The 17,552-nt window shown below is 40.6% G+C and overlaps 1 protein-coding gene across 6 annotated transcripts in view; it reads right to left on the bottom strand.

The window, feature by feature from the left end:
* arfgef1 (ADP-ribosylation factor guanine nucleotide-exchange factor 1 (brefeldin A-inhibited)) overlaps positions 1 to 17,552 on the bottom strand; it is a 52,355-nt gene that overhangs the window by 16,600 nt on the left and 18,203 nt on the right. Inside the window, exons 2-15 of one of the 6 annotated variants that reach the window (XM_038727676.1) lie at positions 16,237 to 16,267; positions 12,412 to 12,568; positions 12,026 to 12,172; positions 10,490 to 10,669; positions 9,930 to 9,983; positions 7,548 to 7,914; positions 6,782 to 6,907; positions 5,555 to 5,829; positions 4,953 to 5,086; positions 2,969 to 3,001; positions 1,868 to 2,102; positions 1,134 to 1,233; positions 708 to 847; positions 459 to 567 (exon numbers count right to left, since the gene is read on the bottom strand). In XM_038727676.1, the coding sequence (XP_038583604.1) occupies positions 459 to 567; positions 708 to 847; positions 1,134 to 1,233; positions 1,868 to 2,102; positions 2,969 to 3,001; positions 4,953 to 5,086; positions 5,555 to 5,829; positions 6,782 to 6,907; positions 7,548 to 7,914; positions 9,930 to 9,983; positions 10,490 to 10,669; positions 12,026 to 12,172; positions 12,412 to 12,568; positions 16,237 to 16,267 (2,088 nt within the window). The remainder of the gene's footprint in view (positions 1 to 458; positions 568 to 707; positions 848 to 1,133; positions 1,234 to 1,867; positions 2,103 to 2,968; positions 3,002 to 4,952; positions 5,087 to 5,554; positions 5,830 to 6,781; positions 6,908 to 7,547; positions 7,915 to 9,929; positions 9,984 to 10,489; positions 10,670 to 12,025; positions 12,173 to 12,411; positions 12,569 to 16,236; positions 16,268 to 17,552) is intronic. The other 5 variants (XM_038727685.1, XM_038727699.1, XM_038727692.1 and 2 more) reach the window with 5 other exon arrangements.

Genomic DNA, 17,552 nt, shown 5'->3' with positions numbered 1-17,552 from the left:
CCTTGGCAGTCTCATCTCTTGACACACACGTTCCACAACACAAGTTCAATTCTCCACAGACTGTTGAGGAAAAAGAACAATCTGGATTTTTACAGGACAAGCCAACAAAGCGTAATATTGTAGGCACACAAACAATTCGAGCCTGTACCATCTGTACTTAAGTTGTGAACATAAATTCAAACCACTTCTGATCTTGTTGTGATCTAATTTTGAATATGGTGATGTGTATCACTGTATGCAATCTAATCAAGCCCTTTTTAAATCCTTCTCAAGAATAACTTTTAATTCATCCTTCAATAATAATGATGGGATTCAGAGTTGCACAAACTAATTATGCTAGTGATGTGTCTAAAGACTATAGAATAGAATTAGAATGAGCATTAAGGTCATTTCGTGTCATTCTCAGTTCACGTTTTGACAGCTGCCAGACCGACTTGTTCAGTGCATCAGTGTCTTACCGAGGCTGGTCTGGGAGTTGGGGTTGACATATTGGTCTTTACTCCATTCAACCATACATTTCAGGATGGACACTAGACATTCAAGGCCCTTCTTTCTCAGGGTCAACTCCTAGAAGGTGAAGTGGGAAAAAAACAGATCAGAAAAATTTAAATGGCATTTAAATAACTGTAATGACATAATAAATACTGCAGTAACAGTAATACCAAATGCCAAAATATTCAGGAGGGAAAGAAAAGAAAAAATATCACCTGTAGTGGCGTTGTGCCAAGTTCATGGCCACCTCGGCCCTGCGCAATTTTCGAGAGGTCGTTGACCAACCGCTCAAATATGTTAGCAGCATTCAAGTCACAATCGTAGTTCACGTAGATGTCCACCACGCTCTGGGCATCTGAGAGAGACAGATGGGACACAGATGGAGTTTATCAGTGAGAATCTATGAAACAAATAGAGACTGTGTACACTGCTTTCTGAAGCAAGCACCTAAATAATTGTACCCTTTATAAGAGGTTAATTATAATGATAAAGTAACTTAAAGTATTTTTGCAAAACATTTGGTTTATATCTACCAGAGGCTTCTCTCCTAAGCCTCCATTACTGCCTCACTATTCAAGTACCAGTACCTATTAAATTACATACAAGATTTCCTTCAACAAAATGGAAACACAGACACACACCTGCGCATATTCTAGTGAGCGTTTGAATGACCATCCACTTGTGGTCGTAGGAGCTTGTGGAAGTCTCAAGAATGTACAGGAAAATCTCCTTGAAGAACACCTGCAGACAGAGAACAACAAGCCAAAGAAGATGAGAGGCAAAAATACCACCAACTGCCGACATGACCAAAAACAACACACAATATTCTCCAGGTGCCCACATGAGTTTCCTTCAGCAGAGACAGCAAATGCTATATCATGTGCGTCAGCTGCCTGCTGCACTGTGAAATGGAATCAAGAGTGTCAGTATCTAAATGTACTTTATGTGGTGTTCTTCAACAGGAAAAGAGACTGAAAAGAACAGAACCACCATGTCTATTTCCTTTAATTATGCAAGTGAATATAAACCTATAGCTGTGAAATGAGTACACGTGTAGAAACTGATGTTTAAAAGGAAGAATTTTACAGTGCTGCTTTTGTAATTTGTGACCTGTTGCAATTAATATTTTTGTACCCTCTCTAATCTCCCGTGTTTCTCAGAAAGACGGTATGCTGCAAGAAGGTGTGAAACTGTTCCTTCACATCAAGAAGCGTGGGTGGATATATAAATATGGCTTTTGTACTTAGCCAAGTAGTTCATCAGGTTTTTCCTGCATCTATGAATCAAAACAGAGCTGGAAAACAACACACAGAGTGCATGCTGCTGAATAATGACAGCTGACACCAAAACCTGAAAATGATCTTCAATATGTTACCTCGATTTGCATCTTGAGGTGCGTCTTGAAGTGGGAGAGGAGAGTGAGGAAAATAGAGAGCGAGAGCTCGAAGACCTCAGGCACGGAGGAGACGCCATTCTTGGACAGGGCCACGCACAGGTACTGCTTGATGGCGTTGATGAACATCTCATTAGTCTTGAAGACCGGCCCGGCATTCTGCAGGATGGACAGGAGCAGCTGGAGGGACAAGACCTTTGATCGCAGCTCGTGGGACCTGAGGTAGGGGGTAAGAGAGAGGAGGAGGAAGTTCAAGCAGCGTTTCCATGTATGTTAAGACAGCATATAAGTAAGTTTGTCAGAAAAAGTATTTTGTGTAAAATCAGGGGAAAAGGTTCTGTACAGCAGTACATTGACATCTACTCCCCAAAAATGCTAGCAGAATATAATCATAAAGTCAGACTGAATATTTTAATGGGAAGCGAGATGATAATATATTGATGAAATTAAAATCCAGTAAGAGAGAGTTAGTGCAGGTCCATATCTGTATCTTTAGCTCCTATACTGTACACTAACGCTCTGGGAAAGAAGCTGGCTCCTGCATAAAAAACTTGAGGGATTCATTGCAGCCATCTGCTCAAGACTCTGGGAACACATTGTCCAATCTGATGAGTATTAACATTTCAGAGATATGATACATTCAGTGATAAAAAGGAAGAAGTTTTACAAAAAGTACTTATGGGCAAATTATCTGTCCTTCAAGGAAAGTTACACCTCAAAGAAGCAGCAGTGTAATGCACACTGAGACCACATCATTCTGTATCTCTCTCCATCTGAGAGTTAAAATCATCAAAGAAATCATAGGGCAACTAAATCAAAGCCCCTCTGCGTGTACAGCCTCAGCTTATCTGAAGTGTTTTTCTGCAGCAGCAGGACTGAAAAACTGGAGCTCAAAAAAACAAAACAAAAAAAACATTCTTTAAGCTACTTTATATGCTGAGATTGGCTACTGCTCTGCAATGTCTGCCATCTCTGTTGAACAAACAAAGTAGGATTTATGTGGCACAACAAAAATGTGTCACTACTTCTTCTGCAAGTGTCCAAAAATATGGACTTTTTTTCTCCCCCAAATGGGCTACTTACGTAAAGTACTTATTCATTCTCATGGTAAATTGTCTATAGAGTCAGAAAAACAAGAGAAAGAGAAAAAAAAAAGAATTATTTGTAATATATAACATACTTTATGAGAAACTGTTAAAAGTAAAATACCATATGTATATTATTGTCATTTATACATTAAGTGATGGTAACAGGATGCACAGATAAATCTTAATCCTAAGTGTTGTATACAAAACTACATTACCCATAATTTTGCAGCCCAGGAAGGAGAACACTGAGTTTGTTGTTACTTGTGCAAATTAAACAAAACTAGCCACTTGTGCAGCAGTATAGAGATTGATATGTGTTAAGTAAATTCCATTTTTCTCATATGGACTAGTAAGAATAGAATATATAATGCAGCTTTTCAGCCTGTGTGCAGTGTTGTATGTTATATGCGCAGCAGAGGGTGAAACATCACGCAGAGCAGCCTTGTAAGAAGGGTAAAAGTTTTCTGTCTGGCAGTGACATGGAACATCAGTGTTGAGGTAATTGACATGGACTTCATCAGATACAAAAACACACACCACTCTCTTGCAACGTCATCAGATTCATTTCTGAACGCTATTCAAGAATGGACTGAGCTTATATTTTGCCAGCTGACATAAAAAATTGAAAAGACTAGATAAATAAAATAGTAAACAAACAAATATCAAAGTCACCCCACAGACACGGTGTGAATTGAGTCATACACGGAAACCAGACGCAGGAAATTCTGTCTCATAAAAACTATTGCTATCAGGACAAGCCAATCAGATGCCTCTATTTTAGCCAAGCGCAATACTGAATGATGGTAACATCAGATTATTTTTCTGCTTTCTGGTGCTTTGAAAAAGGAAACCGTTAAAAAGGGGATTCTGCGCCTCATGAAACCAAGAAGTGATTCAGTGAATCAAAACACTACCATTATCACTGGAGCAATCCTCATTATAAACTATGATTCACGTCTATTCTCAATACACTCACACAGAATAATTACAGCAGAAATACAGGGGCAGCTTTCACAGGGGCTTCACTAACTGTAGAATATATTACTACTCTCAAAAGTCATTAGTCGTTTCACATACAGCTAGCTTTTCAGAGCAGAATATGGCCTTCAACTACAGACGTGTTAAAGGAACAAAAGCTCGAAAATATCTAAATGACAGAGAACAAATTCTCAAACAAGTTTGGGAATGAGCACATCTTAAATGGTGATTACAAGTTATTGACACAAATTGTGTGTATGTTTAGGTTTCCGTCACTATGAACTGGGTTATACCTGCTTATCACGTGTAAAGGTGTTGGTGAGACAAGTAAAGCAGCAATGGTGAAAGGGTTAACATTTAGTGGTAACAGTTTATTAAAAGGGTTATAGTACAGCCTTTATAGAAAAGGATGCACACATATTATAACTCAAAGGTGGGGCCACAACTAATTAATTGTCTTTAAAATATTAGAAAATATTCAGAAATATTCATTAAAATTTCCCAGAGCCCAATGTCAGATGTTTAAATGAGTCAAATCACTTAAATTATTGATCGATTTGCAAAATTGTTGCGGATTCATTTTCTGTAAATTGACTAATCAAATAATTAACTAATCATTTCAGCGTATATCCAAAGAAATTGACAACAAAAAAGTACAGTAGTACTAGTAGTACAGCACTAGCAATTAACAGTGTAAATAGCAAAAAAGAAAAACACTTTCACTTACCATTACAAATGTAGAGTTCACACACAAGTTATTCTTTGTACAAATGTGGGAAGTGAATCCATGTTGTGGGAGATGAAATGCCTTCTTATCATAATTATTCCATTGTGTAAAGTATATTTCTCTCACTTCATAGTGCAGAAGACACATACTTGGAAACAATGCATGCAATTTTAGAAGACCGAACTGTCAGATGAGCTGAAATTCTGAACAAAATTGACAGAGCAAATAATACTGTGATCCTATTCATGAGCACTAATATGGAATGAAGTCTTACTTGGGATCAGGTGGTCCATCTGACAGCGGCTTCATTGACAGCTTACAGAGTGAGCGAAAGACAAGGAATGCATCTTTCTGGAGGATGTGGGAAAATTTTGCACCTGGCGGCTGGCCGGGTGCTGCTCCTGACTCCTACAGAACGACAAAAACAGTCAAATAAGTGTGCCGTTGGCAACATCTTCACTCACTGAATCTCAGATCCTTCAGACTACTAAACATAAAAAGTGTATGATTATAAACCTCAAGGTCTATTAGATTCGTTTAACATTGATTAACAGTCCTCACAGTCTAAGTGTTGACAATCCATTTCATTATTTTATCTTTTGATTAAATTAAATAGAAAATTTTCCTCGTACTCTCAGCCAGCACAGCTATTCAGCGAGGCAAAAATGTTACGTCATAAAAAATAATTGAATAGGTTTGAAGACAGGGTTGAACTCCAGCTAACAATCTTATTATGCACAAGCACAATGAAAAGATGATTTTGCTGTTTCTCTTACTTTCCCCATTAGATCGACTTCGACGTAAACTTTAACAAACATGCAAAGTGCTATTAATCTTTAGCAAGCTTTGACCCCACAACTCAGGTCGCTCCATCACCTGAGTGTCATTGGACGAGACAGACAGTCTGTCATCAGGCAGCGAGGGGGTGAAGCTGGCAGAAATAGGTGTGCCGGGGATGCCGTTGGCATGGACGTGCTCGCTGTCGCTACCCAGGGTGCCCTCGTCCTCCATGGAGCTCTGGGTCCTCTCTGTCACCGCTTCAGCGGGCTCCGACTCTGCCAGCTCGCCCTCGCCACCGGAATCCTTGGTGTCAGAGCAGAGGTTTGTGGGGTCCAAGCAGTGCCCTGTGGTGATAACGGAGCAGGGAGGGGCTGGATTGACAGGGGTGACACACTCAATATAAAGATACTCACACACCTTGAAGCATCTTCCAACAGGACTACATGTTTTATGACAGGCAACGCAACATTAAACTGTCAGGTCTTAATCTGGAGTTTGACATGACGTTCTGGTCAAGTACAAAGAGAGGTGAAGAGAGGATACTAGTGCATTTCAGTGTTCCTCCTGACCATTAAAGCCTGTTGGTCAAATTGTGGCTCAAGGGGTAAAAGTATATTAAGGAAGCCAAAGCACTATTTTTTGTGTGTGTTTTTGCAGCCATAGAGAAATAAAAAGCGTTTTCTTTTTTACTAATAAAAACAAAGACAGAGTGCAATGCCTTCTTGTTGTCAGCAGAACTTAGGCTGGTAATTCTTAACAAAGGGCAGGTTTTAAAGAATTTTGCATCTCCTTTCAGACATATTTTTTACCCAGAGAGGTGCTTGTTAGTTATCAGAAAAAGACACCAGCCCGGAAGCACAGTTTGCTTGTCACTTGTTTGCTGAGGTGCATCTTGTATAATCAGTAAAGTGAGCCTTTCTCCCTTTTTCATATGTGTTTAAGAAAGGAAAGTGCAAATAATGGAAGCAGAAATTATACGTGTGGATGATCCCACGGCTAAGCTGCATTCTGCTAGATCACTAAATTCATAAGGCTTGGTTTCGCACTAAATTTTGCAAAGGTATTCGGCAGGGAAGTGTGCATTCTACAGAAATGTCAACGACAGCAAAGGGTGAGCAAACCGAAAAGGGCTCATAGGAGCTGCCCTGGACACAGAGCAGAGGAGTGTTTGAGGCTGAAGTACTTGAACTTGTTGTTCATTGAGCTGCAAATTAGTTGAATGACACCTGGAACATAAGTATTACAAATATGCCTATAAATTAAGATAACTATGGTTTTAAGAGCAGAATTAGCCACTGTCTTTAATGCATACAGACATCTCACCTCCTGCAACAGTATTGACCACCTCCTGCAGAATACTCTGGACTATCTCCTGGGCTTTCTCCTCATAGTTTGGGGTCTCCTCGTCCTCCTCCTCACATGCCTCTGGATGCTGCTGGGCTGCTGTATCTGAACACACACAGTTTAAGAAAACACACACATTTCAGTGTGATTGACAGACTATTTTTATATTCTACAGCGGCTCTCAGTGAATGAGCCATTGTAGGGCTGAATGTGGTATCAAATGCGTGAACAGTAAACACTGGTTCTGGTGGCTTTCTTTTCTTTGAATGAAATTGCACAAAATGTCGAGCGGGAGGCTTTTATTGTGCATATTCAGGGTGTTGACTAACTCTAGATGTTTTCTTCAGCAAACATGCCAGCGCAGAAAGCACATACGGGATATGAAATGTTTCAAATATGCGATCTTAAACATTTCTGTGGCTGTTTATCAAGTGTGTATGGAGCCCTAATTAGTTAAACGTCTTAATAGCACTGGATATAACAATAATATCCAATGATATAAAAGATATAATAATAATAATAAATATTTTACTTGTTAAAAAAGGCTATTGGAACAGAAGATACTGTAACATGTGGAGGGTCAACTCAAAACTGCAAACCGATGGGGTCATTATCAGAGAGATATTTTGAAAATGTGACAGTATTAGAAGGTTAGTATTTTTGTCTTTGTCTGTTGGTAGAAATAATTAAAATAATCAATAATAAAAACACAGGACAATAAAATACTTGAATTTAAAAAACATACTCTGCGCTGCTGCAGTAGCTTGATCTGCCTCAGTCTGTTCATTTTCAGCCACGCAGAAATCAGAGCCATTTTCTGGATCTGGGCTCTCATAGACCGGCCCCTGCTCCCCTTGCTCCCTCTGCTCCTCCTGCTCCCCAGACACAGACCTGCTGCTGCCCTCCAGGGCAGGTGTTGAGGGGGTGGACGGGGTGGATGGGATGGTGATGCTGGGAGTCGGAGGGCTGACGGGCCCGTTGGCCTCCTGGTTCGGACCCTTGGCCGGCAGGTGGGTGTGAGTCTGGAGCTGGGGGGAGTCAGGCTCAGTGTGCTGGGTAACCGGGGAATGCTGCCGGTTACGCTCTCGCTCCAGCTGCTTTGCTTCCTGCAGCTGTGAGGGGGTGGGACACGCACACGCGCACACACAAATAAAAACAAAACGCACATACAGACAGTACATTCAGGATTCAAAAGAACAGGCATTTGCAACACACACATACACACAGAAAAAGACAGGTTAAGACTATGCAAACAAACTTATAACAGCAATTACAAGTTTGAACAACCTGTCAAGATTCCCTGAACCCAAAGCAGAGCCACAACACTTTCAGATGAGCAAAAGACAAAGTTTTTTTGATTTTTATATACAATATATTTTAATCTAGAGTGTGTCATCATACGTGAAATATGTGTTCTTATGAAAAAGTATGAATACACGCTGACGGAGTAAGTAAGACATACTTCTAAAACAGCAATGTAACAAACTTTGTGGAATTGATTCATGCTGGCTCATGTGAACTGGGTCTATTTTAGTCTGCTGGTGGCAGAAGGTAATTCTGATGGAAAATGGCTCATGCAGCCGTGTCCTGGCTGATGCGTCATGGCTGACATGTGTTACTACTGCTCCTGATATGGAGAACTGGAAAGTGTTGCTATGCTTTAGCTCGGGAGGTCAAGAGCAAAAAGTGGGTCACAAGACATTTGCACACGGCTAGGGCCTAAAGAAGATGTGATGTTAGTGAATATTGAGTTATTTCAGATAATAGATTGTTTCATGGTAGAGGGCAAAGTTTTGGATTTTGAGATGAGTAAAAATCTCTACTGCTGAAAAAGTACTTATACGCACAGTTACACATTTCTGCACACCAAAACAAGTAAAAAAATAAATAAAAGGGAAGAGAGAGAGCAAACAATTACAAGCAGTGGACGTTCTCTCAGCCAAGCTAAATTAACAACAGCCCAAGGTGTGTTTTCAATGCAAGTGCATTTGTTGGGCGTTAATGTTAAAAAAAAAAAATATTATGGACTTGAGTGACTCAAGGGAAAAAAAGCACAGTAACTAAAGAGAGAGTGTTACAATGTGTTACAGATGGAAATATAAACATAGATGGTGATCCTTCTGTCTACAGCAGACTTGCTTTTCAATTAATATTTATACATTAATTATACAATCTGCTCTTCATAGTTTACCTCACAAGGAAAACCAAAAAAATCTCACTACATCTACTTCATGCACAAACTCCTCTTATTAAACCCATAATGTCTTGGTTTAAAAACCACACTTCCATAAGCTGTTCGACTCTTATTAAATGATCTTGATGCTACTGTCACATTTAAATGTGAGCAACTCGATTCAATGACACAGCATTCTGAACTAAACAATTAGTATTGAATATGAGCAACAGTAACAAGGCCAGACGACGCGCCTCGGCTGGAGGGGACAGGCGAGGCAGCGCAAACAAACTAAGCTCATTATTTAAATGCCACCTCAGTCGGATGCTGAAGGCTGAGTCTGTGTGAGAGTGAGCGACACAAACGGTGTGCACGTGTGTGTGATCATACCATGCTGAGCTGCAGTCAGGAGGATACATCTACACACAAACAGAAAGTGGAACTCCCTGCACAGCAACACAACACTATGCAGGCAGTTCCAACACAACAATAGGCCTCTGCCTCAAAGTCTGCCTTGTCTCTGTATCTCTACCCCTGACTGCTCCTTTATGTTACTCCATCTTTGTCTGACTCAATACCAGTCGCTCATTGTTCTAAAAGAACTATATTAGGCCTTTGGAGAATAGAAACACAACAAAGAACTGTCAGGAATGAGACAGGCATAGCTGACCTGCGAAAAAAAATTGCCACGCCCAGGTGTGAATGTAAACCACAATGTAAATTGAAGCAGGAAAGCGAGATGATTTGTAGGCAAGTCAACAAAAGCCACGGCAAGCATATGGTGGGAAAAAAAAGTATACAGCATACCTGCTCCTGTGCGGTGTGGGAGCAAAGGAAGAGAACGGATGAGTGTGTGAATGGATGAGGAAAAAGCTTAATGCGCAAACACAGATACACAGAAGAAGAGTTTAAGAGTTCGGATCAGGCAAGTCACGGCAGTCCTGCACGCTTTACCTGGCGGTCACGCTTTCTGGAGGCCAGAGACCAAGATAGCTTGTGATTTGTAAGCTATGTGTCCAAAAGGAAGGGGCGGGAGGCAGGTGAGGAGGGGAAAAGTGTCATTCGAAAAGAAAAAGATGACATTAGAGCAAGCTTTTTTTTTTTTTTAAGGCAACACCTAAAATGTCCCTCTGGACACAAAGCAAACAGTAGACTTTAATTAAATCAGGAATAGGTGGTTTGAGTAAATCATCAAGCAGAAAGCTTTCCCACAGAATATAATGTCGTTCATTATATTACAATTCGATATAACTCCATGTCAAAACAGTTTTATATATTGCTAATTTGCTGCAGCATTTTTAAACTGCAAGCATGCAGATTTTTTAGACTAAAAATTGCTGGTTGGTTTGATCCTGAAAGCAGCTACCATTGGTGTCTGATTAGTGTCAAATTTAATCAGAGAACGGCTCAAGGGAGGAGTTGCCCTCTCCTTCTCTCTCTCTCATTTTTGTGCGTCTTTCTACATCAACAACCTTCTGTGTTGTAAGTGAATTTTTCCAGAGGGTCAGACATACTGCTTGGTTCTCCATGCGTGCGAAGATGACGTTGAGCATCTGTGTGAGCGTGGCCTTGGCTGTGGTCTGGTTGATGAGATTCTTGCTGGCCAGGTAGATGTTGTAACATGTGCGGACCGCCTGCAGCACGGTGCCCTCATGGATTTCTATGTGCTGGGAGGTCACCGCTGTCAACAGAGCCTGGAGGAAAGAGCAAAGAGAGGGAAGACAGGAGGGGTCAAATTGGCAGAGGCAGGTTGAAATGAACATCATACAGATCATTGTGGTCACCAAAACTGCATCTTGTACAATGAAATACACAGTAAGTCAGTGCCAAGACTCCTCTGATTGGTCATTGACTGACCCAATTAGGATAGTGAAAAGATTTATGTTTCTCTGCTGTTACTACAGGTTATTAGCAAAAACTCAAATTCATATTCAAATATATACAATATAAGGGCAAAAAGTACCCTTTAAAAAGCAAAATCCATTATATTATGTACAATGGAGCATGGGAAAAATGTTGAACATATAACCTCACCACTTGTCAAATGTCAATATGTCTTGGCTTTTTTTACACTGCTTTAATCCATAAAGGCTCTAGATATTTTTTCACATGTCAGTGTCAGAAAAAAAACAGACATATCTTACATTTGGGGAACAATATCAAGTTATAGAGCAGTGAGATATTTTTAAAGAAAAAAAGTGTCTTTGAGGATTTTTTTCCCCCCCACAGTGTGGCACCACAAAAAGTACTGATCATCAGTCATTCGTTCCAAGTGCTTACAGGACAAAAATCTGACAATAAAGATTTAGCTACAAAATAAAGACTATGTACGCAAAATGGGAACTTTTTTTAACAATAACTATGCTGGCTTAGACACATATTGTTAAAGTTGCAGCAGTATTACAATTCATGTCACTCTGATAATAAAAGGCTTTTACAGGTAGTGAGGGGTTTGAGGCTCATTCAACACTAAAATAAAATCTATCACTCCGGCAGTCTTTAAGAACTGTGAATGCTCTTCTATATTGGCTGCAACATTTTCCAACTCACTGCCATTCTCCAGCAGAGACCAATCGAACCAACCAACCAAAAAATGAATAAATCAATCTAGGAGACTCAAAATTACTTTATAAAAAGGTCACAAATACTATAAATATAATTACACTGTTTACTTTGGTGTGGCATAATGGCTACTGAGTGCTATAATCTCCACTTCACAATTTAATCACCTAATTAGGGCTCCTCTCTCTGTACAACATTAATTACACAACAACTACATTAGTCTTTTCAAATGACATATTGATTCATAAGCTAATACCACGTTTGTCTTCAAACAATAGTTCAGCAGGACTGTCCGCCATAACTAAAAATCAGCTACTTATAGTGTTGCAAATTAATTTAATTAGACATCAATAAAACTGACTTTATGACAAAGTGATACAAAGAGTACAGTAATGTGCTTGTGACGGCAAATTAAAACGTAAACGGAAGGTTGGTTAAGCTATGTGCGATGAACTGTGATGTTTCGTAAGGCGAGGACAGCAGCGCACCTTAATAATCTGTAGTTGCACGCCCTCATCAGTCTGCGGCCCTTGGAAACAAGCGCAGATGGTCTCGATGATCCTGTCGATGAGCTTCTTGCCCGGAGCTGTGCTGTCCGGGGCGCTGCCTGTCAGGTGGCCGTATGCTATCAGCTTCTACAAGGCAGATACATATGGAAACACAGACAACTCGTGACACATGAGAATATGACCTGCTAGCCTTTTTTGTCATGAGATTAAATCTTTAGTTGTCTCTCAACATGACTTGGCTGAGGTAGGCATAAGAGCTTAAAAAGGATATTGCAAATAATAAACCCACCATACAGTGGACCGCCATACAGAAACACTCATGTAAACATTTGGGGTTCTGCAGTCCAACGTATCCTGCCACTGACCTGTAAACAGTCTAGCGAGGTGATGACGATTCGGGGACATTTGGACTGACATGCCAGCTCAAACGGCAAGAAGTACTTGTCAGCTTCAATGAAGTTGGTCTTTGATTTGATTGGCGGTAAAGTGCTGGAACCTGATTTGCCGTCTCCACTGGGTGGACTAGGAAGAAACAAAAACGCAAAGAGAGAGAGAAACACAGTGATCACACGGTCCAGTCTGTCAACTGGAGTCACTGGAAAAGAAGCAGGGTTCAAAGAAATCTACTTGACGCACTATCAAGTCCCTTGACATCCAGGCATGATTAACACTGCATGAAAAAGTGAGTGCAAAAAACGACATGTTTCACTGTACAGGACCAACTCTTCTCATCCATAGTAACAGGATATTAAATGTGCAAAACCTAAAAACATCTTGCCCTGCCTCCTGTTCCTCTGGGAAAATGCAAAATAACAAAAATCTTTATTATACTGAATGTAGTGCCCGACTGCATCATTTTTCACTTGATCTCTCTTAGGGAGGGGCACTAATCCCAGGGGTTTGTTATTCAGGCACAGACTTTGCCATGTGTTCGTGCTGACAAAGCATCTCCTGGCCTCTGACTAAATTTTGCTATTTTGTTAAAAAATTTTTAAAGACCAGAGACATAAAATATAGACCAGTGCTTTCAGTAGCGGTGCATCTACAGCATCCCCAGGAACAACCACCACACCCAGACTGCACTTGCTGGAATAGGAGCGAGGGAGACAGATAGAGAGGGAGGGGTTGCATTGTTTATGTCTTGGCAATGAAAAAGGATGACTTCAGCTCTTCTTAGTAAGGAAAACCTCACTGAGGATAGCATGGAACAATCATAGAGAGAAACAGAAGAAGAGAGGAAGGATGAAGTGGGAGGGAGGGAAGGGGGAGAAAATGTTATAACGAGGGCTATTGGAAAACAAAAGAGGAAGCAGGCATCAAGTAGCATGAATTAAAGAGGAATTAGAGGCAGATCAAGAGATCATAGAGAGGAACAGAAGAAGGGAGGAGCTTAGTAAAGGAAGAGGATGAAAAAAACACAAGAGGTAACTGAAAACAAAAGAGGAAACCGGCACCTAGTAATATTAAAGAGGAATTAGAGAGGGAATAAGCTACGGTATAAATACATAGATGTAGCAATTTATTTTAAGAGCCTTCTCATAATTTTCAAAGCCTTTTGGACAACAAGATCAAAGTGGAGCTGTGATTCAGCAAAGAGCATCCACTCCACTGGCTCATCTGTATGTTTTGACCCAGTCTCCATCTCAGCTCTCAGCTACTGTGCTGTATGTCTGGAGGGAGCTCTTCTTCTCTGGCTTATTACTGGACTCCATGCTTAATGTCAGCTGGCCCGCTCTCTCTCCCTTATAAATCAGCCCAACATCAGACTTAGCCTGCTTATGAAAACATAATATGGCCATTAACTGGGCTTTAGGCCTACATCAATCACTTCCTGACACTATCACGGGTTGCTTCATTTGAAGCTAGCAGTAGTTATTTTGTCATGGGAGGGAAGAGTGATTCGTACGGCTGTAAATCAATACAGTATCAATACCATGATATGAGATTAAATGCTGCCTGGTGTTTAGTTATAGTAATATTGACATGAATCTTAAATGTTGAGCTTGACAGGTTGGCCTTGACCGTGGAAATAGCTGAATGTAACCCTGTCCCCACTCAAGGTCCACTTGCTCTCTAACCCTAACCCTAACTGTTAAATGAATAGTTCATTTTGGGAAATACAATTATTCGCTTTCCTCCAAAAAGTAAGATGAGATGATCAATACCACCTGGAGTCTCCGCTGGTTGCCTGGCAACCTCACAGTGTTGATAACACTCCGGGAAGTTACTACACCAAGATATATGTCCTTCTTACAATTGGGTTACTGCATGGATTAAATAGAGATAACGACATATAAACTGTTCATCACTGAGCTTTAGAGGTGTCTGTAGTCTCATATTTAGCAGACAGATACAAGAGTGTCTTCTCATCTAACTGTTGGCAAGAAAATAATTTTCTATTCCTTTTACTGTACTGGTTTTAAGCTGACAAGAAGTCCTACAAGTGTTCAGAATAAGGGAAAGTTTGAACGTGAACAGTTCCATGTAAACCGAGTAAACCTGATCTGACTGTATGATCTACACTCACTGGCCACTTTATAGGTACACCTGTTCAATTGCTTGTTAACACAAATAGCTAATCAGCCTATCACATGGCAGCAACTCAATACATGCTCAAAACAACTTGCTGAAGTTCAAACCGAGCATCATTCCTGAGAACAGGAAACGGAGTATTGTTACTGACCAAATCATCTCAAAGAAGAAGAAGAAGAAGTTTTATTTATATAGCGCCTTTCCAGAGCTCAAGGTCGCATTACATGGTACAAACTGGTTTCTTGAACAAGACAACGAGTTCACCACACTCCAATGGTCCCCACAGTCACCAGATCTCAGTCCAACAGAGCACCTTTAGGATCTGGTGGACCTGGAGATTCGCTGCATAGATGTGCAGCTGACAAATCTGCAGCAACTGTGTGATGCTATCATGTCAATATGGACCAAAGTCTCTGAGGAATGTTTCCAACACCTTTGTCAAAAGAGTGTCATGAAGAATTAAGGCAGTTCTGAAGGGTCCAACCCGGAACTAGCAAGGTGTACCTAATGAAGTGGCAAGTGAGTGTAGATGAAAGCTCCAGAACAAGCGAGTAAGTGGAACCTTGAGTGCATATTGTTTAGTAGATCTTAAATGTTTTCTTGTCCAGGTCTTTAAGGTGGCGTTACAGTTTCAACAAGTGATTGCCTTTTCTCTAGGAAATCATTCACTTGGTTTGGTCTTCACATTATAAATAATTTTCAAAGCCTTTCCTAAAGCACCAATATCGATTCTCATATTATTCCTCTATCAATATGTAGGGGTTTTAAACTTGCCAATATTGCCCAGTGCTAATAACCATTGGGTCTTTCTATCTACTGTATAAATGGTTTCTCATTTGAATTTGCAGAAAATGTATATTTCTATAGTTTATATAAATCTATATATACATTTTGCCTTGTATGCAACTATGCTATAGAATAAATGCATAAAGGGAAACCATTTAGATAGCATTGCAGGCTCACAAAAAAGTATACTGGTATTCCTGACCTAGACTAGTGCATCTATATAACATGAAAAATAGGTGACAGTTGTAAAGTACCTGAGATGAATCCAAAAGCAGCAGTGTTTGTATGAGCTGGGTGTGGCTGTGCATAGCTCCCACATCTATCTATCTTTGATGTAACTGGTAATTTTAATTGGAAAAGCTGGGGAGAAATAATGGGCAGCGAATACGAAGGTCGACAGAAAGGGGAAACAGTGAGGGGGAAAAAATGTAAGACGGAAGTAAAAATGAATGGCAGGAGGAGGAAAGGATGGGGTAGAGGAGAGGTGGCACTCGTGCTACATTTCATTCCAATGCCAACATTACTTGGCAGCCTATTCACGAGCACTGTGAACACACACGCGCGTACACACACATAAACAAGTTTAGCATTAGGCAGGGGTTTGTGAAGAAAGCCATTAATGAGAAGGCAAGGGGCTGCTGGGAACAGGTCAGGCAGAGAGGCACAAACAAAAACACACTACAGGCTGTGCATGCACGCGCACACACTCACTGTTCTAATCCCCTTTACTAGTCTGAACACAGGAGAAAGCAGCAGAGAGGCCTGCACTTGAGCCCTGAATTTTACAGTGCCTGAGCATGCAGAAAGAGAGACAAAACCCATTAAATGACCCTCAATGCCTTATTGTGTTACCTAATTAATCAATTGCTTACCTTAATTTTTCTGATTCCTCTTTGATTTCCTCTGAAATTGAAAAGAAAAAAGAGAGAAGAGATGTTAAGTAAGTCAAATCGAGCCTTGGGGAATGTAAATTCTGTTGCATTTTACTCAGCTAATGATACCATGGGGAGTAGAGCACATATCAGGCCTGGCAGCACAGAGGATTCAATTTATTTATAAAGGGTTTTTTTTAGAGAATATTCTCCTGAATGCACAATTTAAGTATTTGCACATCAGATCAGATGAGTTTTTTCAAAGCATTTCAGGAAGTAGAAGACGTGTGTGTGTGCGTAGCAGCCAATTTGAATCCCAGAGGATTAGACTACACACTGTGCTGTGCTGACACTTGCAGTACATATAACTGCACATATCTGACATGTTTTGTACTCTAGACACATGAATACAGCGAGTGAGACACACTTGGTTTAAAAGTATTCAAGCTGAAAAATGTGCGCCTGAATGCAATTGTGTTGCCATAGCGATGGTCTTGTTGACATCCCACCACTGAGCAGAAAGGAGCCTGGTCAATGTAACCCCCAAAAATGTAATCATTATTCACACACTGTGCCGTGTCCGTGAGCCGGGCCAACGTTTGTGTTTATTTCACAGATCTCCATGCATGAAAGCAGTTGCGTGAACTTGCTGTGCACTGGCACATAAGCGCAGGAAAAAAAGAGACAGACACACAGAGGGAGGGATGAGAGAGAAATAGAGTTAGAGAGAGCGAATGAGTGGCCAACTGGTAATAGACATTAAAGGGGGCTTTCACGGAGGAAGCGTTTTAAAACACAGTGGCAATCGGCAAAGTCCTTACAGAATTGCACCAGCCTGTGATGGTTGTGAAAAACCGCAGTAATATAATGATAGCCCAATTATTTCACTGCTGGAAGGCTAACTGTCCTTTCAAAGAAATCCACTTGGCAAAAATATTTAGCACTTAACACTCCACCACCACTGTGGAATTAAATTAAGGCTGGTTTCAACCATGTTTTACTGTACTACCCCATGGGGGGTCTTGAGTAGGAGAAGCTAAGCAAAGGGGCGTTTTTGGTTTGGGACTGTCTGATGCTAATTTATACATCCGCTACATATATGCAGTCACAATTAGTCTACAAAACTGTTCCGAGTCCCTGCAGATACTCCAACATTTCCTGTATATCCACAGAGTTTGACACGCGATGGATGGAATGGATGCTTGACCTGAAACGCACTTCAGCAGCGACAACGCAACAGGGGCAGCATTCGATCTGACTGATATGTATGTAAGTTCCTTCTCACACACCAACTGATGCAGTTAGTGTGTAAGAAG

Source organism: Micropterus salmoides, unplaced genomic scaffold (genome assembly GCF_014851395.1).
Source record: "Micropterus salmoides isolate LMB-PRFRI ecotype aquatic unplaced genomic scaffold, ASM1485139v1 Ms_hic_scaffold_1, whole genome shotgun sequence".
In the NCBI taxonomy this organism is placed as follows: domain Eukaryota; kingdom Metazoa; phylum Chordata; class Actinopteri; order Centrarchiformes; family Centrarchidae; genus Micropterus; species Micropterus salmoides.
The sequence above is the reverse complement of the archived record's forward strand: the minus strand, read 5'-3'. Positions and strand labels throughout refer to the sequence as shown.